This window comes from Nestor notabilis, unplaced genomic scaffold (genome assembly GCF_000696875.1).
Source record: "Nestor notabilis isolate BGI_N333 unplaced genomic scaffold, ASM69687v1 scaffold8801, whole genome shotgun sequence".
Taxonomy (NCBI): Eukaryota; Metazoa; Chordata; class Aves; order Psittaciformes; family Psittacidae; genus Nestor; species Nestor notabilis.
The window spans coordinates 16,119-35,816 of record NW_009915093.1 but is presented as its reverse complement, the minus strand read 5'-3'; the positions used below and the strand labels follow the sequence as shown (position 1 = coordinate 35,816).

Here is a 19,698-nt window from a genome sequence, read left to right as displayed (position 1 = left end):
ACCTTTCTTAGTCTCATTTTCCTATTCAGCTCATTCTTCTCATACTCCTTCCTGGTCTACTTTAAAAAACAATAGTAAGCATCACTGAGAAATGTGCAGAAAGATCCTTCACTGCTGCATTTAGGAAATGCTTCTAAGCACCAAAACAAACAAGGTCTCAGATTTAGTTTAAATACCTTCACTTGATAACCCCATCTATGTATGTAAAAAGAAGTGTATGTGCAATGGCAGTTGGCTATATTGCCATCACCCTCCCGTTACAGTGGCGTTACTGCCTGTATCCCCTGTGGCAAGGCCATCTCAAAAAGAAGCAGGGTCGTGAGATCTGAGAGGCAAAAATGGGGTTGTATGTACAAAATGCTACCCATTTTCTCATCTCAGATCAAGTACCTCTTGATACAAATTATGGCTCACCTTTGTCATCACAACAGCACTTCTGTCAACTACCACCATTACTGGGAATGGGTAAAGCAAACATATCCTTGCGCAGAAGAAACATGCTTATAATTGCATGAGTTTCTACCGTCAAACCAGGGAAAGGTGGTGCATGGTACAGCCAGTGCTGGCACAGAAAACCAGACTGAGCTAATGTGCAGCCTCTGATCCTTCCCTACTCTGTGAAGTCAAAACTGTGGTTTACTGCTCACTATCATACAAATAATAAACAAACAGGAATCCCACAGAAAGTATCACCTCAGGAATTTTGCTCCTGGAGTACGATTAAAAAGAAATGAAGAAACACCCAAACTTACAAAACTTTATAAAGCCTGAAATTCTCAGGACACCTGTTCTGAAATATTTTCTTAAGACAGAATGTTCTTGCGGATTTTCATCATCCCTCTTCTTCTCCTTTGTGCATTTCTTCCTGTCACACTAATATTACTGTGACAACTCAGTAAATCACACAAAATACAAGAGGGATCATCTTGCTGAAAGCCCATAACTCTGAGTATATATATGCCCATAGGCTGTTGAGGTAACTGCTATAACAGGCAGAATTTTGTGTCTGAATCACACGGAGTTTTAGCCTTCCTTCTAAGACAGAAATGCTGCAGGGGTGGATACTATCTTAATCATGGTTTGGTGAGGTTCCTTTGCACACTGGCTAGATGGAAGTGTCAGAAATAAGTTAGAAAAAGTTCACCAACTTGACAGGATAGACAGGATAGGCCATTGCTGTGTCTCAGTTCCACCAAAACTTACTCAGAAGTCATGTCAAAACCAATTACTCCTCCAAGGCCACATACCTGATTCCAACATCAACTGCAACCTCTAAGAGAGGCAGCACAACACATAAGAAAAAAAAATAATTATAGAATCGTAGAAGAGTTTGAGTTGGAAGGAACCTTCAAAGGTCATCTGGTCCCATGCACTGCAATGAGAAGGGACATCTTCAACTAGATCAGGCTGCTCAGAACCACATCCAGCCTGGCCTTGAATGTCTTCAGGGATGGCACATCCATCACTTCTCCGGGCAACCTGTGCCAGTATTTTACCGTCCTCATTGTAAAGAATTTATTCCTCGCTTCCAGCCTGAATCTTCCCTCTTTTAGTTTAAAACCATTACCTCTCATCCTATCATAACAGGCCCTGCTAAAAAGTCTGTCCCCGTCTTTCTTATAAGGCTCCTTTTAATTACCAAAAGGCCGCAATAAGGTCTCCAGGCTGAACAACCCCAACTCTCTCATCCTTTCCTCACAACCCTCTGATCACTTTTTTATGGCCCTGCTCTGGACCCTCTCCAGAAGGTCTGTATCTTTCCTCTATTGAGGAGTCCAGAGCTGGATGCAGTACTATAACTTAAGGAAACTCTTTTCTCAACTTGTGAAGCAAAAGAACATACAACACAGTCCAGAAACATTTGCTCTCCACAAATAGTGAGAAAAGTGTTAACAGACAGAGCATGGGCCAGCAATTTTCATTTATTTTGCACTGGCATTTTATTGGGCTCAGTGACTCCAATACATTCATATATCTAAAAAGGGTTTAATGCACACAGAAAGCAAGTGCATTCACATATACTGCAGAAATGATCTGCCTGTTGAAATAAAGCTACAAGTGAGTATCGTCCTTAAACCCTCAGGCAATAATTATTTGATATTGGCCCATTTCCTTGTTCCCAAAATAGCTAAATTCTACAGTAAATTCTCTATTGTCTTTTGTTAGGAAAGACAGAATTTACTTTCCCAGTATTAATCTAGTGTCAGTGCTCTATTGTGTTTAGGATGGTATAGTTTATCCAAATTTTGAAAATGGATTCTTTTTAACTCCTTTTCAAAACAAGCCACTATATAAATGTCATTCTGTAAATCAATGGGTCACCTATACTTTGAATAGCATATTCAGTTATAGCCTTCCCCCCTCAAAAAGGATGGAAAAGAACTGGAAAATCTTCAGCTTTTTCAAAAGTTAGCAGTTGGTTCATAGGCCAACCAAGCAGCTAGTTCAAAAGAAAGGATGAGAAAACTGGGACACCTCCACCTGCAAAAAGAGATGATGGAGATGGGAATATGACAGAGATCTGTAAAGTCAGGATTGCTGAGGAGCAAGTGCCTAGGAATGAGTTATTCATTATGCCTTCCAATACAAGGACTAGGGGGCATCACAGAAAACAAAGAGGTGGCAGGATAAAAGCAAGATGAAACAAGATGATGTGGTTCTTTGTGTAACACGCTGTGGAAATCCCTGTCAGCAGCTCAGATGGGTTTAGAAGGACCAGACAAGTTCACGGAAATCTTTTCTGGGCTGCTAAACATCATCACTTCTAGAGAAAGTCTCTGAGACACAAATAACTAGAAGCTGAAGAGTTACCCAAGGCAGAGCATCATGTGTACTTGCCCTATTCCTCTCCCATTCAATAGGCTTCTGATTTTGGCATGTGGGCTAGCTGGCCTTTTGGTCTGATCTCAAGACAGCTACTGAAATGTTTGTATAAAAAGCAGAGTGAGACATGTTACTTTTCATATTGGTATAAGGAGTATATCCAAGTGTAGTATTATATTTCGACAATTTGTGAATAGTTAATCCTCATTGCAGGAGAAGAGTTCCTATAAAAGAGCTCCTGCAGAGGAACTGTCATCAGAGAAATGTATTGTTGAGAAGTAATTAAGATGTTGAATACTGTATTCCTTGTTAGAAATGAGCCATTGACTCTGAAGCAGAACCTGTATGCCAGTTCCAAAAAAGACATCATTTTGGATAGTTAGTCAAGGTTGCTATTAGAAATGAATGATATTTGTTATGCAAACAGTAGGCACAGACATGAATCTCTTGCAGAAACTCATGTCAGTTTTCAAGTAGTTTTTTATGAGATTGGTGTCAGCTGCCTTTCTCAACATGAGTCTCTTTTGACTGGAATTATTCTACAAGGCAGAGCTGTTGCCTCGACAATATACAGATGAACAAAAGCATTACAGGATGTCAAAACACCACAAGAATTCTTTGTATCAGGAGCACAAGACTACTGTTTAGCTTCCAGCAGGGCTGGCCTCTTTGATCCTGGGAACATCTAAGAGGTAGTCTACTGAATACACAATAATAAGCAAAACTCTCAATTCAGAGGTGCAAAGTTACACCTGACATGTGAGATTCAGGTATCAGATATCCCTGCTTGGCAGGGTGGGAAATGAGAATCCACAGAAGCCTCTCTCAGACACCTTGCAGAACACAACTCATTACCTGCAACCATGAGTGACACACAGAGGTCTGTCTGGCTGTCAGAGCAGTGCAGATTAGAGCACACAAGTATCAGCCCCCAGGTGATGAAGACACACTGGCTGAGGTTTGCTGGCACACAGTGCAAACTGGCAGCCCTCCAGCTCTGGCACTACCCATGCTACTGCTTGAGGAGACGGTGGGATACTATAAGCTATGTCCAAGGCTTCATGGGGACTGACCACCCCCACCTTTCCCACACGCAGACACACAGGAGGGACACTGAGCCAGAGAGACACGTTCAGCCTTTAAGAACCATAGCAGCACTCAAGAGGGCTTCAGAGAGAAGCAACTTCTGGCTGCAGAAGCAGGCTTTCACTGCCTAGGGTTTTAGGGTGCACCCTTGGGAAAACTAGGAAGCTACACGAAGTTAGTACTGCAAAGGCAATGACTTCAGCATGCCCGGCATTTACAGAACATCCAAGACTTTCTAAATAAACCATCAGTGAGATTCTTGTAATTAAGGCAGGAACCCCTGCTCTGAATAACTGTCTAGAGCAGAAGCTACCTCTGAAAAGTCCTAGCATAGGATTTGACATTTTTCTCCAAATGCTTGTAGTGAAATCCCTGGTGAACCAGGTTCCATTCTCATTTTTGGATGTCCATAGAAAAAGAAATAATATTGCCAACTCTGTTTCCATTAGAGAGAACATGCAGAATGTGGGGTTTTTTTTTGCTCTCTGGGGAAGATAAAAGAGATTGACAGTGTTTTCACACAAAAACACCAGTAGTCCAGTACAAAGCAGAAGGATAGTTGGGGTATTAAAGGCATTTACCCATTTTTAACATGAAGAAGAAAAATAAAACATGACAAAAATTCAATTGCTCACAAAAGACACAGCTTCTTTGCAAGAAAAGATTAAGCTGGAACAATGTTGAGGTGGATATAGGGAACAGCAAGAGAGAAAACCCTGTAATTTAAAAATGCCACTTACGCATCTTTTTACTTCCAAAGAAAAGCATCTTTATCCAGAGCAACAACCCAGATCACATCAAGGTGAATTTCCAGTTGGATGCTACAGCTTACAGAACAAGTCATGAATATTTGATGCACCCTTTAAATATCTTAGTTCCACCTCTTGAAAAGAATTATCCTTGCACAGACCAATGAATCTTGCATAGAAATTCTCTGCTCTGACCTCTTTCCTTAACTCCCAGTTTAAAAAACAAGGTCCAAATAACCCTGGTCTAAGCATGTTTTTCCATTAAATCTTCAGAATGAAAAAGTTAACCTGAAGTTTTTCAGGTATTGTTAATCCTGCTTTGAGGCAGGGGGATGGATTAGCTAACCAGAGTTTCCTCAAGATACTTTTCTTTTTTTGCTAACTACCAGTTCCCACAAAAGTTTTATTTCCTATGATGTATTTATGTTTATATTCACTGAAATGTAAGACTTCTGAGACTATTCAGAGGCAAAACATCCCTTAGTACAGTTTGAGTTCAGGCTCGCTCTCTATATTCTTTGCAGAAGATAACATTGTAAGCCTTTTTAAGAAAGACCCTAATGCCATCCTGTCTGCAGGACACTGATCCTGTGATGAAACTGGCTGGCCAAACAGAGAGAAGAGAAACTGATAGAGTAGCATGGTACATCCAGCCTGCACAACAGGCCTTTGTTGAATAGAGTCTGCCCTGCCCATGCCATCACATTACAAGAAACATTATCTTTGCTATTCTCTATATTACCTTTGAGAGTGACCTGGCCCTGAGGGCAGGGACAAGCTGCAAATCTGGACTTAAGCCCAGCTTCAAGGCTGCTATGGCACATAAATATACATACAATCTTGGGTACTTCTATGGGTTTGTCACCACAGGATCCGAGTATTTTTCAGCACAGCTATGCCCACTAAAGTGGGAAATACGCTATTATTGACTGTCCTAAGTGAGGGACTGCGACTCGTATGTTCTGAAGGAGTGTACACAGAGCTGAAAAGGGACCAAAGCAGGTTAGCTGTGCTGGCACAATGTGCTGGCCAGTATGACTGAACTGTTTAATGCAACTATCTGGTAAACTTTATCTCACTGAGGTGCACCTGGGCAGCCATAGCCTTAGGAAATACCCAAAAGGCATGTAGAGTCTCATTACCAAGAGGTAATACTACTGTTTTGCTTAATCAGAAGATAGATTGTAAGGGTATGCAGCTTATGACATACTTTTAATAGTGGCCTTAGGAACATAGAAACTATACCTATTCTATAAAAGTAAACCTTTTACATATAGAAGAATAAAAATCAAAATAGAATAATCATATTTTATGAGAGCATACCAAAAAAATTCAGGAAAAAGCAGGAGTTTAAAACCAAAATTAAGAAATTAAACGGAAAAAAAAAAGGAAGAAAGAAAAGATGGTACTAGAATGATACATGGGGCTACAGAATCCAGGAAAATTTGTAGTGTCTTTAAAGCATCGATCTGAAGAGAAGAACACAAATTTGTAAGACAGAATCTAAACAGAGAATAAAAATTTCCTGCAAAACCTATGTCATTCTTATGAAATCTGTATTACTGTACATTTATAGAAGTTCTCGCTTTTGACGTTTCAAGGAACCAGCGTTTTAGTGGCAAAGTTTCCTCAGCAGCATGAAGCAAATAGGCTTTCCTCTCACCCCACTACCAACCTGGTTCCAGGCTTTTAAGTCACTAAACTGGATGTTATAAGCCAACCCTGCCCTCATTAGGCCTTCCTCTCCAAGGCTTGCATGCTTAAGGATCCTAAACAACTATAATTTATGTCACAGGTGACATAATTCGCTATTGGATGCTACTGTGAATTCTAAACAGATTATTATGCTGCCCACTGATTTGCTATGTTAACATAGCTAATTAAACACATTGGAAAAACAGACTGGTGATACCTCTGGAGATCCACCAGTGTGGTAAGATATCCTATTTAATCTGAACAAGAAAATCATATAATGGTTTGGATTGGAAGGAACCTTAAAGATCATCCAGTTCCAAGCCCCCTGCTACTAGACCAGGACCTGCTCAAAGCCCCATCCAATCTGGCCTTGAACACTGCCAGGGATGGGGCAGCTACAAATTCTCTGGGCAACCTGCGCCAGTGTCTCACCACCCTCACAGTGAAGAACTTCTTCCTAATGTCTAATCTAAATCTCCTCTCTGACAGTTTAAAGCTATTCCCACTTGTCCTGTCACTACATGCCCTTTAAAAAGTCCCTTTAAGGTCTCTCCAGAGCCTTCTTTTCTCCAGGTTCTACAAGCCCAACACTATCAGCCTGCTTCCACAGGAGGTGCTCCAGCCCCCAAAGCATCTTCATGGCCTCCTCTGGACTTGACTGAGCAGGTCCATGTCTCTCTTGTGTTGGGGTCCCAGAGCTGAGCTGACTGCAGATGGGATCTCACAAAAGTGCAGCAGAGGGAGAGAATTGCCTCTCTTGACCTCCTGGGGTGTCTCAGTTCTGTTCTTCTAACCAACACACATTTTCAAGTGCAAAACACATTCCAGACTTACTATATGGTTGAACAGAATTGTCTTCCGTTTCCAGTATTGATGCACCATGCACATGATAATGAAATACTTCAATATTTATACATTCCATTTCTATATTTACATTAAAAGTCTTTTTTTTTTTTTTTAAAGATTAATGGAAGTGAGAAAAGCTAGCACTATAAATACATCTTTATGGCTTTTACCAATGAAATATTGATTTCAGGAGAAAAACACATCTCTAACCTAAATATCCTTCCATTTACAGATGCAGTGCAGGCCTTCACTGGTACCAAAGTCAGACTCCGTAATGAGGGAATGGAAATAATTGTGGATGGGGTGAGGAAGGGGAAGCCTGAATACACTTTATAAACTGAATTTATTTACAGACCTAAATCCCCGACCACATGATTTCACTCATTTGAACATTTCTTTGCTTTTACTGTAATAAAAATCATAAAAACCACAAACAATTTTAAAGGGTAGGACCAGACCAAATGTCATTTGCACACTGTTGTGACCATCTAGAGGTCTTCAGTGATTGTTAAATATGCCTGATTCTGACCCACTGGTTGAATATATGAAGAAATCCCAAAGCCTGCTACTAAGGAAGCCAGAGAATTTTTGTTCTGTGTCTTGGGCAAAGGAGGAAAACGGTTTTCAAAGTAGATTCTGCCAGTTGTTTGATGTGCTGATAAAAATTTAAGACACTTTTTATTGCTTTACCTCATTTAGTATTAAAATATGAGCCATCCACTGGTACATGGATTGGACTAGATGTCCTTACTGGTTCTTTCTACTTTGCTTACAGACACTTCCCTAAAGGCAAAGCGACAGGCTTCCTAGGCAAACTGAAATGAGACCTGCATACAAAAAAGGCTTCTGACTCATGAATGATTAAGATGAAGAATACTGTGGAAGCAGTGGCGAAAAACAACTGAGCCATTTTCCCAAAAGAAAATAAAACTATGAATGATTTTCTGGCCTTACAGCCAACCCAACTGCTTTCTTACAGAAAGCTTGCAACAGCACAGGGGTACTGAAAATGTACGTGATAATATAGTCTATCAAGGGTAATGATCCTCTCCTGCCTTTTTGGTATGACCCTTCTCAAATTAGCCAAAACTACTGTGGGAAACTTCTTCAATTGAAATCTGTGTTACATATTACCACACCACAGATAAAACAAGGTACCGGGGGGTGAAGTTCATCAAAGGGCACCACTTGTTGCTGACCTCGATTCTGACACTCAATCTGCAGTGATGAGACAAGTGGAAGTTACTATCGATTTGTTCTGACTGCTTTGGAAGTGCAACCGCTCCCACTTCTCTCATCTTTCACATCATTAATTATCTTGAAAGGGAGCACGGTGTACAGACAAGGCTTGTTACGGAGAAAACTGTATGACTGAACATGAGGTGACAGTACAAGAACATGACTACAGTACTACAGGATTAGCACAGGCAGATTATTTTGCCTTCAATAATGCCTCTGAAGGTATAGTCAGTAATAAGCACCTCTAACACACAGATTGGTTCTCTTCAGTTGTAAAAAGGAGAAGTAGGATTTGTAACTCTTTAGTGGCTTTTCCATTCTTTTTACTGAATACATCCTTTGTGAAAATCCTGGTTCACATATTTTTTAATTTACAGTCTTGGGCAGGAAAAAGTCAGACTACTGAATTTCTCACCATCCTAATGCAGTCCTCCAACACTGTGGCCAACACGCTCACCCATGCAGCCTCATGCAGATCCACTAATTAAAGTTCTAGTCCTGCAACAGGGTCTCACAACGGCAGAAGAAGGGCCCTGGCAGAAGATGGAACAGCATGGACAGGCTCTAGCAAATTCTAGTTCCAGCATGAGGTATAACGGATGGTACGGTTCAGCTGTCAAATCAGTTCAGCAGAAGCTCTCCAAAGAAAAATTCAGCCCTCTGCAGAAAGCAAGGTCAGTGATTCAACACTTAATACATTTCCTCTTACTCAGTTCTAGCCAAAGCCTTGAAATGAAGTGATAAAGAAAGATTCCTTTCAGCCTCAGTGCCCACATTTCAGAATGATGTATCTATCTAATGCAGTATCATATACCTAGGAGAACAAATAAAACACTATGGGATTCTCGAGTTCAACTATCATTTGACTTTTTATTTTTCTTTTTATTATTATTTTTTTAAACTGGAAGGCTCTGAAACTGTGTTTCCACATGCTGTTAAGGACTGTAGGTGTTCCATAGACTCTCAGATTTATTTATGCTCAGAATACTCAAGCTCCTCCCAGCAGAGCTTCCCCTTTTACCTTCTGTCGCTGCTGAATGTTGCTCATCGTGTCTGGCTGAAACTCCAGTTTGTCTGTTCGACAAAGTTTCCAGTATAAAATAATAACAATTAGAAGCACCACAGCAACTGGGACTGCCACACCAACAATAATCCATAGGTTGCTATTCTGTGACTCTGAGGTGGACTCCTTCAGCTTCTCCACAGCTGTGAAGTTAAAAGGAAGACAGCAATATTACATGGTTATATATTTTAAACTGAGGACTCTTCAAGGTTGTGTATTTTTATGTGCTTGTAAATGCTAGTTAAGAAATTTATCAGAAACCAGCTGCACATCACAGGACATGTCATACCACCTATAAGTTAACATATGTCATGCTCAGGAAGCATGGGGCAGGTGACAGATTGTCCTGGTCTATCTTCTGAAGGCCTGGGCTTAAAATACTAGTGAAAATAAACTTCTGCCACAACATCCTGTAACCCAAAACTGAGCTGACATAGTGAAATGCATCCAGAAAAATGACTTGCTACTAACAAAGGCAAGAAGGATTTTCCAGTATTATTGCCTGTTTCCTGCTTTATGGTATTATCAGCTGCCTCTTCTCTTCAGTTCTACATTATATATTTTGTGACCTTCCTCATTAATAATCACAGTCAATTTGAAATCAGTAAGACCCTCCTCCCCAAGGTGTATAATTCCACATTTTTTATTACTTATTTTCCTTCCTCTGTTTTGCTGTCAGTGTGTGAGATCCTTTAAACAAAACTACTGGGAAGTGTAATCAAACCAGTTATGCTTGTAAGAAGTGAACTGGAAGAACTGACAAAGCTTCCATTTGCTCTATTTTTCACAGTGGTTATATGTGGGACTAAAAACAACAGCAGTAATACACTACTAGTCAAAGTGTAAAATGATGTCTTGAAGTTAAAAAGAATATTTCTGTGCAATCTTATTTTTATATATCATTTTAATAATAGCCATTCTAATGATGAACCTAGAGATAAAAGGAACATATTATAATTCCTATATTTTATACATCTGACAGCTCGTTTATGACATTCCATTTTCTGTTATAAAAATAACCTTTTCTTTTGATCTAGTTTCTTCCAGCAAGAAGAAACATTTAAAAGATTTCTATGATGTTATGCCTCTTAGAAGAGTTTTCTAATGACACGTCAAAGATAAGTTTCAACTTCATGCAGAATAAGCTATAAACACTTCATAGTTTGTTGAACACTTACTGCTTTTGTAAAGGGAATTTATTCTTGCAACTTTTTGCACTTCTGTCTAACCGGTATCACATCCCATTAGCAGATATTAAGCAGATGTATACAAGCTACTAACGCATTTTTAAACCTCTGTTTTAATGAGGGACAAAAATTTTAAAACACATCCAGATGGTGCAATTATTACTATTTCCTTCCCTTTCTTTCTGCAGAGGATTTAAAAAAATCAGACACATTTGTTCTATTGGCAAAATACCCTGTGGTACAATATAACTGATGCCTCCATATTGCACAGAAAACCGAAAAGATAATTAAGCATTCATTTCAATGAGGTATTCTGAAGATCATATACATGTCCATTACTGTTTTAAAATACTTCCAAATTTCTTTCCTAAACATAACATGGAATTTTCAGTAGGTCTTCTGTCTTGCTTCCTGAATAAAGTAACTATATGACTTTATATGGCCTGTCGTATTTATTCTGATGTGTATCTAGTAAATAAACATTACTTTTATATTATCTTTACTGAAAGATCACATTACTTATATATTACTGATGGACAAATAAAAATAAGGTCAACCATACTCAGTGGAGGAAATCAACTGCTTCTTTTTGCTCATACCTTTCAAAATGCCCCAGCTAGCATTAGCCTACATATTTCACTCACATAAATAATAATTCAGACAAAAAAAAGTAATGACTTGCGTTAAACATCACTGCTATTACTCAGCTAAAGGAAACACCCGTTTCACAGACACCCTCTTATTCCACAATCATGGGGTTTGTGCAACTGCTGGGAAAGGTAAGAGATTAAAAAGAGATGAAAATGGCAAGAAGCTATCTAGTTAGCACATTATTTTTCTAGCACAAGCACAGAAGTGAATGCAGTGAGGTTTGCACTTAAGGACCCTGTTGCAATTCCAACCTCAGCAGTCATCAAGAAACAAAGCAACACCACACAGCTCACTGCAAAACTGCTAAAAATTACTCCCCTCAGAGCGCCAAAATTGCAGCGTCCCAATAACAAAACACTGCAACGGTGGGGTCTGACAAGTGCCAATCTCCAAAGCTCACGTCACCCTTCCAGTTTCTCTTTGCTGGCATCAGTGTGGATTTGAAAGGGCTTACGCTGTGCAACGGTGCCTTCAATGCGGTATCCAAGGATGATTGCTGCCCGCTGGATGTCAACTCTGTTCATCAGGTCTGAGCACTTTAGAGCACTGAGTCTCTCTCCATCTTGGTCCTCCACGAAATAGATCAGCTCCACAGGGTTATCAACACCAACTAACCGCGACACATTCACAATCTGAAAAGAAATTGGAAAGCTGTTGCATTTTAAGTTGTGTTTATTTTGGGCTCCCACATATTTGGCCTTTCAGCTCTCTCCCTCTTCCCTTCACAGGGCCTGGACCTTAAGGACACTTACCTAAAAATAGACATTTGGAACAAGCAGCTTTGCCAAGATTGAACCAATATCTGTCTTAATTCTCACTGTGTGCAACCCCTAGTGCATAAAAAGCATTCTACCTTGTATTATGAGGTAGAAATACAATTGCTGTTAAAGAAAATCCTTCTAGCTGTGACACCAAATAATATGGTATTATACTAACCACGTAATTTCTATGAGCTGGTACAGTTTGGATATTGTCAATATGCAGAGAAGTCTGAAAGGAAGATGTACCACATACAGTGCTCAGAAATACTGTATGCAGCAAAAGCAACATACACAAAGGCTAGTTCTGTCATCTGAGCAGAGTTGAAGTCAATGTTGGGCAAGCATAGATACACAAAGCTAATATTCAGTACTAATAATTTTCTTCTAAACTGAAATTCAGGATATTTTCACCTAATACTATATAAATTATTCTGAGTAGAAGTCTTCCAGGGGAAAACAACATTGCTGGAATACTATATTGGTGTCTAATTACAGAAGCTCTATTCAAGTGCTCTGGGGCCCTGGGAAATTTAGAGAAATTTACATTTGGTAACCGAAAGGAAAATTTCCAGGGAACCAATCTTTGTATAATAAATTTTTTTTGTAATTCCTGATGTCTCTGTTTTTTTTCCCCTGTTTCATGACAATGTACAGATCCAGTACTGAAGAGAACTGCTTTCACTCTGAAGATGCCAATATCATGCCACCCTGGAAGCCTCTATGGCCTTTAGCATTTTTCAATTAGTAGGAGCTACTGAAGAGATTAATGTGGTTGCACTTCCCCCTTCTCTAAATACCTACTTTGACTTTGCTTTGTTATTCATAACGCACACCTCTTTGTTCCAGGTTTTCCAAATGTTAATCAGCTATACATGCAAATACGCTGTTAGCTTCAAATACCACTGTTGCTCTTCCTCAACGAAAGCACAGTCACCTTCATCCTGCAAACAGCTCTCCCTGGCACTCACCCTTCTTCAGGAAGGAATGTATTTGATGCTGGGGGAAGTAATTCTTCCTACCTACTTCTAAAGATGTTAATAATCAAAAAAATGCTTGCTATGAGGAAGCCCTGTAGATAACCACCAGACATCTACATTGCATGTAAGAATCACATAACATTTTTGAATTCCTGTAAAATTAGATCTTATACACAACTCTCATCTGTTTAACCATTTACATGTAATGGTGAGCTAAATCTAGAATTAGGCCAAGCAAATAGGAGGTATTCTATCATGTAAAACAGAGTTTGAAGAGCTCTGAAAGGAACTACCACAAATAGAGCAATATATTTTGCTTCCTTCAGAATTACCTTTTAATATGAAGTACATACTTAATAAATTAGGATCTCACACACTGCCCACAGGCTTGAAGTGAACACACAAATGTTTGCATCTCTGAGGCTTACAAAAGCAAAGCTCTGTATTATTTTCTTTTCTAGTTTCCACCAAAACAATCATGTTGAAGGAAAGCAGAGCAATGTTCTAGCTCAACAGGGATGATGTTCTGGTCTTTGGGGACATCAACTCAACACGTCCTAAAAAAGCATTTCCCAGGGGTGGTAACAGCAAGGTATGTAATAAAAAAAAGGAGAAAAAAAGTCTTCTAGGCCAAACAACTGAAAGCAAAGAGTAATGTTCAATGTCAGTCACATTTGATGTAAGAAACAGAATACCTACAAACAGAGCAGAAAAATATGCAGATCTCTGAAACACAGCAAGACCTGCTAGCAGGACCTATTAACCAGTGCTGCTTCTCATCCTGAATGCTATCAGCTAAGGGGCAACAATCTCCAACTGAAGGTGTAACAAGAGAGTATCAATATGTAAGGTTTCAGCATACATATTCAGCATCTGGAAGGATGAATCTGGTTTCACAGAACCCAGACACATCATTATTTAGCAAATGTTAACAGCTTCATCTTTCTGCTTCAGCTGGGCTGCCTTTACCACACCCTGGCTGCAGTGCAGAGAGCAGCAGGGCGTACAGACTGTTACCTTCCTAAGCAGCACTTAACTAACACGGACAGCAAGGGAGCTGAAACGCCACATGGGACTGAAAGTCAATGGAGTTTCCACTTAATTTTATGAAACCTTTCCGCGTATAGCAAAGCTACAGAATCAAAGACAGAAGATTCTTAAATCTTCATACATTTTATGGCATAGTGGAGAATCATCATACATTTTATGGCATAGTGGAGTATCCTAGAAGTACTGTAATTTTATGTGTGTTATACACAGTGTAACAGTTAGAAGCTGGCTGAATGGGTTAAAAAGAAACTTCTCCATAGCTGCCTTTTGAAAGGGCAGAGGAGGACAGATTTCAGAGCAAGTTGCCACAACTAAAACAATACAACTTTTAGCATATAATTCAAAACAACAGTGTATGACTCCCTATGCTGAGGAACAGGAATGAGTGAGAACAGTCAGAGTAGACAGAAAGAGCAGCTGGAGGTATTTTAGCACAGTATAGAGAACGTGGGAACGAACATGAATAAATTCAGTGAAGGGTGGAGGTGCAGGCTGGTGTTGATGAACTAAGCTCACTATTTTAAGGTAAATTTTATCTGAAATAATTTGTTCTGAATACTCAGTATTTCACGAGTACTCACACCATGCTGAGGGAAGCTGCAGACAAAATTTCCAATCCAAGGGGAGATGGTTATGGATTTCTATTCTGGGAAAGCTGATGGCTGAGCAGGGTATTCTTGAGGTGACAATGAGACAACTAGATGTATATATAAACACAACTGTGACAACAGTGGTACTTCAGTTTTCATCTCTGTCATACTGATTCTCTGAACTTCTTTTTTAACTATCCTCTGAGTTTGCTGCAACACAGAAAATGGCCCACTGGATCTGAACTGGTTTTAAGTCTGGGTATAAAATTGAGGTACACAGCCACCATGCCCATTTTTTTTACAGTTTCTGTATACCATGTTTTGTGCCATTTTGCTCCAAATTATAGCCTTCATGCAGCTTTGAACTGGTTTTGTCTCGTATTTTACAGAGGTGTCCCTACCCTTGAGAGTGCTAAGAATGCAAGCAGGGGCAGAAATGGTATTTTGAAGGTAGCCAGCAAAGCAGCCCATGTGTAAAGAAGCATTTAAAGCATTTTACATTTATACTTTGGCAGTGAGGGATGACATAGGAAGGAAATACAAGAACTTCACTATATGGCAGGCAGAAAAAAAGAAGACAAGACTAATTTAACTTCTCTGTACATAAATGATACCATCCCTGTTGATACTAGATGTGCATTTAACCTCCACAGAGTAAAGGCTTAACTGTGTGCAGGTGTCAGTAAATTTAATTTAAAAAGTGTTTTCAAGAGAATACTATAGGTCAGTGAACAGAGCTGCCTGAAAACCAAACCTAGTTCCTAATCTGAGTTGGGAAATCCAGGTGGTGGGCAAGCTTGCAAGGCATTTGCAGAGTGTCAGTCAGCCAGAGGGATGTCCCAGTCAGCAACCCCGTCAGAATAAGGAATCCCTGGGTGAACCGGCTCCGGGTTTCGAAGGCATGAGCGTTAAATAGAAACAAGCAAGTGCACACACACAACCTCCAAAATGCACATATATGAGGTTTATTTTCCTTTTTTCACTCTGTTCATCCCCTAGGGAAAAAAGAAGCAAAAAATAGTCTGCTTTCTGCCTTACTAAAACTAGGATTTTAGTGTCCAGGCAATCAAATGAAGCTGTATTGTGGTCTGAAAGGCTCAGCAGACAATATGACATAAAGCGTATGTGAAACAGGCATTACACATAGCCTGCCCGGGGTCAGAGAAAGCTCTCAAAGGAACCTGGACAGGGCAGCACCTGCTGTTGCAGACCAAACACTTACCTGCTGTGGCAGCCCCTCCTCGTGCTAAGCCAGGGAGACCGATACATGAACCGAGAGGGCCAAGGCACTGAAAGCAACACTAAGGAAATTTCCTCTCTGACTTGCAGAGGCTGGGCTAGCCAAAAAACTGGCTTGCCAGAACAGTGGTAGGCTGTCCGCAACCTGATGGAGGGGCTGGTCGTTGAAGGAGTGAAATGCCTCTGAGGAAAAGGTGAAGCAGCAGCAGTCCCCAAAGGCTCTATTTAAAAACCTAAAATCCCAGCAAGACTGGGCCTTTATTCAGATTACACACTCAGGAGAGCTGTCAGCAGAAAACCAAGAGAATGAACCTCTGCCTTAATGAAATCTCAATGAAGTCATTATATCCCCTCATAGCTACTACCTTCCTCACACACACTACAACTACAATGTCACCTAATGTGCTCTTTAAATCAGAACACCATTCTTCTTGTCACTTAGTAGGATCACCTTTCTGCTTTCTGTTAGGTTCAAAAGACCAAGCACGCTGATATGAAGAAAAGTTATTTTTATGTTAGCTCCTAGTGGAGTTTTTAAATTACAATTAAGCCATTTAATTCCTCTAAAAAAAAAAAAATTAATGACAATTGAGATACTGTAGTAAACTACTGACAAAATATAGCATTGGGCTTAGCTTCTGCAGGTGCAATGCAAACCACGTTAAATGTGCCTTCAAATCTGCAGCAACAACAGACACCTATTAAAAATATATATGTCTTGCTCTATGAAACATTAATATCAAAATCACAAAAAAAAATGGAACTATCTCATGTATAACTATCAGGTATGAGGCTTCAGAGGGTTTTTTTGTACATAATGGTTATAGGCTTTTTTCCTTTTTTTGATTTTTTTTATCATGGAGTGGCACCTGTTAACAGCACAGATAGGCAAACAGGAAAACAGAAAGCATGCTATTTGGGCACCACAGATACTCCAAAGATCTTACTCAAACTATCTAGGTTTAAAGAGTAAATTTTAACATTTTTAGATCCTAACACATCTTTAGAAAAGAAATCTAAACCTCACAAGGTATCACTTCTATTTCCCCGCTATGTGAGAGGAAACTAATATGCCTGCAGTAACATTCACAAATAATTGCTTCACCTTCTGACCCACAGTCCTGCTTTTCCACAGAGCTTAGAAATGTCGCATTTCAATACGCTATAAATATCTTTCACCCCAGGAAAAACACCAGTCTATAGGGGCTGAACACAAGTGAAACGTATGTCTAGTCTTTTGTGGATATACACATGCCCTGTTAATAAAAGTGTCCAACACTTATTTTCATTTCATTGTGGCCTACTATCATAACAGTCACTGGTTTGTATGAAAGAAAAATATATGGGAAAATCTGAATGTAAAGCACAAAGAACTTTAATAGCTCTCCCTGAAGACACAAACAGATGCATATGTACAACACACTTCAAAAATAGCTTATAAACTTGGATACGAGGAATAGAATTAGCAGCAGTAAAACTGAAAGGCTTATTGCAAATGACTATGGACCAGATCCTCAACTGGCAGGGGAGCATCCTTGAAAGAAATAGTCCTCCACTCAGTAGCCCACTTCCTGGTGCATCACTCCCGCTGCACATAATAGCTTCTAAGGCTGTCACACCTAACACACACCTGAACATCCCCCCAAAGCAAGCTACCAAGAAACAATAGGACACGATGGCACCTATTCTTGTGCAGGAAAGTAGGACAACTACCACTGACACCTAGCAGCAAAGTATGTCCTTCAGCCTTCCTTTTTCTGCATCTTCTTTATTACGGTGCTAATTCTACCTAACAGCACAGGCTGTGAGCACCTGAAGAAGCCCTGGTTATGTGGGATAGTATGATGTGTTGACCTTAACTAAGAGCATCCTCCACTGCCCAAAGTTTGAGGATTCTTTGGACTAATTAAGTGGCACGAAGGAGCAGCATTACTGTCAGGAACATGAGCTGCAGAGCAGTAAGTAATATAAAGTCATAAGAAAAACACTGTATTTTCACTTTCTGAAACACTGTTCTTTAGGTAGAAAGGATCTGGTTGTAATTTTATCCATGCAAAAATAAATTACCTGAGCTTTCTTATGTAAAATCATAAAACTCTAATCTACACATACACATTTCACAGGTTGTGGTATCTTTGCTTGCAACATAAGGAATATTTCTTTAATTTATATGCAAAGGGAGGATAGGGGCATAAAGAACAAAGTGCAATAAGAGGTGTTGGGAATAGAAGATCTTAAACAGACATCTATTTACAGCAATTAAAAGCTGCACAAAAGAAAAATAAAATAAAATCTCTATTACTGAAACAGATGTTTCTGACATGCAAAAACAAAAGTAAGAAAAACCCAACATCTGGAAATTAAAGTGGTAGCAAAAACTGTAGGATTGAATTAAATAAGGATAATAGGTCTGTACTACTAGAAGGACATATGTGAGATAAACCAACTGTCAATGAATTAGCTGGAAAATTAATTTTTAAGAAGATGAGCCATTAAAAAGTATTTTGGCTTTCAGTTTGTTGGACTGACTAGAAAGAACACATGTGAGAATTTAAATATTCAAGCCTCCCTGGACATTATGTGCATAATTCCACCTGTGACAAAACTATAAAACAGCACTGGAATCCAGATAGCAGAAGTTGCCATGTGTGCATAATTTGGTATGATTAATCATTCATACTTGAAAGCCATTCCTGTGACCAGGAGTACTGTGACAAATAGGGAATTAAGGGGTAGTATATACTACTATACTGCTGCATACGATTGTATTTCATGTTTCTACACCAACACCAAAACACAACAGAGAGCTGGGAAGTAGCTGTTCCAGCAGAGGACTTTCTTTTGACTCAGATGATCATCCTGTCTCCTTTTGCTGGGCACCTCATGCAAGTCAGACAAGACAGCAAGTTTTTAAAATAGGAAGTTGGTAAAATAACTTTCAGTATTGTTTTTAAGAAGTCATCAGCATTCTTTTAAAATACCCAGTTGTTTCCATTTGTTTATGTTTAGCTTACAAGACAACAAGTCTCCAAAAGAATTCTATTTTAGGCACAAAACAAACATCATCAACCAGTTAAAAGTGACATATGCTGTTGAGTTTTCTTTCTCAATTCAAAACCTAGACAATATTAACTTATTCAATAATTTATCACCCTTTATTTCTTCCTCTGACTTTGAGCTCTTAATACCTGAACAACGTTGCTGCCTGCAAAACTGGCTCGTCTCCATATCCGCCCTCTGACCAAAGCCTCGTTTAACAGGTGAGCTAGTTTTCGTTCCATCTCAGCCCGAAACACTTCCTCCTGAATTCGCTGGTCGACGACACCCAAGAGAACTACATTGCAGAGAAAGTAACCCAAGAACACAAATGAATTAGTAAAACTTTTCAGTGTCTTTTCTGCACCTTCAGTTACAAGCTTTGAGTCACCCTGTGACAGCTCACAGACAATTCAAGAACAACTGTATTCATATGGGAATACTGCCCAGTTCAGCCAGAGGTTACACGTTGGAAAGAAAGACACTGGGTGGGGAAAGGTTAACATAAATAAATAAATAACTTGTGGCAGAGGGCATTTTTGGAATCTCAACCAGGCTAGAGACTCAGGATATTGAAGAAAGTTTCAATTCTAAAAAACCCCATAAACTTAGGAGCATTCAGTGAATTACTTAAAAACAAATCAAAGATAAAATTCAGTTGCTGCAACTGCTTTCAGTCAAAATATGCTTGGAAGTGATAGAGGTG

General features: G+C 39.5%; 1 protein-coding gene across 1 annotated transcript in view; it reads right to left on the bottom strand.

Annotated features, from left to right (window-relative positions):
• Positions 1-9,459: 9,459 nt before the first annotated feature.
• LOC104413054 (UPF0606 protein KIAA1549-like) overlaps positions 9,460-19,698 on the bottom strand; it is a gene marked incomplete at its 3' end in the record, with an annotated part of 22,140 nt that continues 11,901 nt past the window's right edge. The window contains exons 6-8 of the mRNA XM_010023951.1: positions 19,145-19,290; positions 11,794-11,971; positions 9,460-9,644 (exon numbers count right to left, since the gene is read on the bottom strand). Of these exons, the coding sequence (XP_010022253.1) occupies positions 9,460-9,644; positions 11,794-11,971; positions 19,145-19,290 (509 nt within the window). The remainder of the gene's footprint in view (positions 9,645-11,793; positions 11,972-19,144; positions 19,291-19,698) is intronic.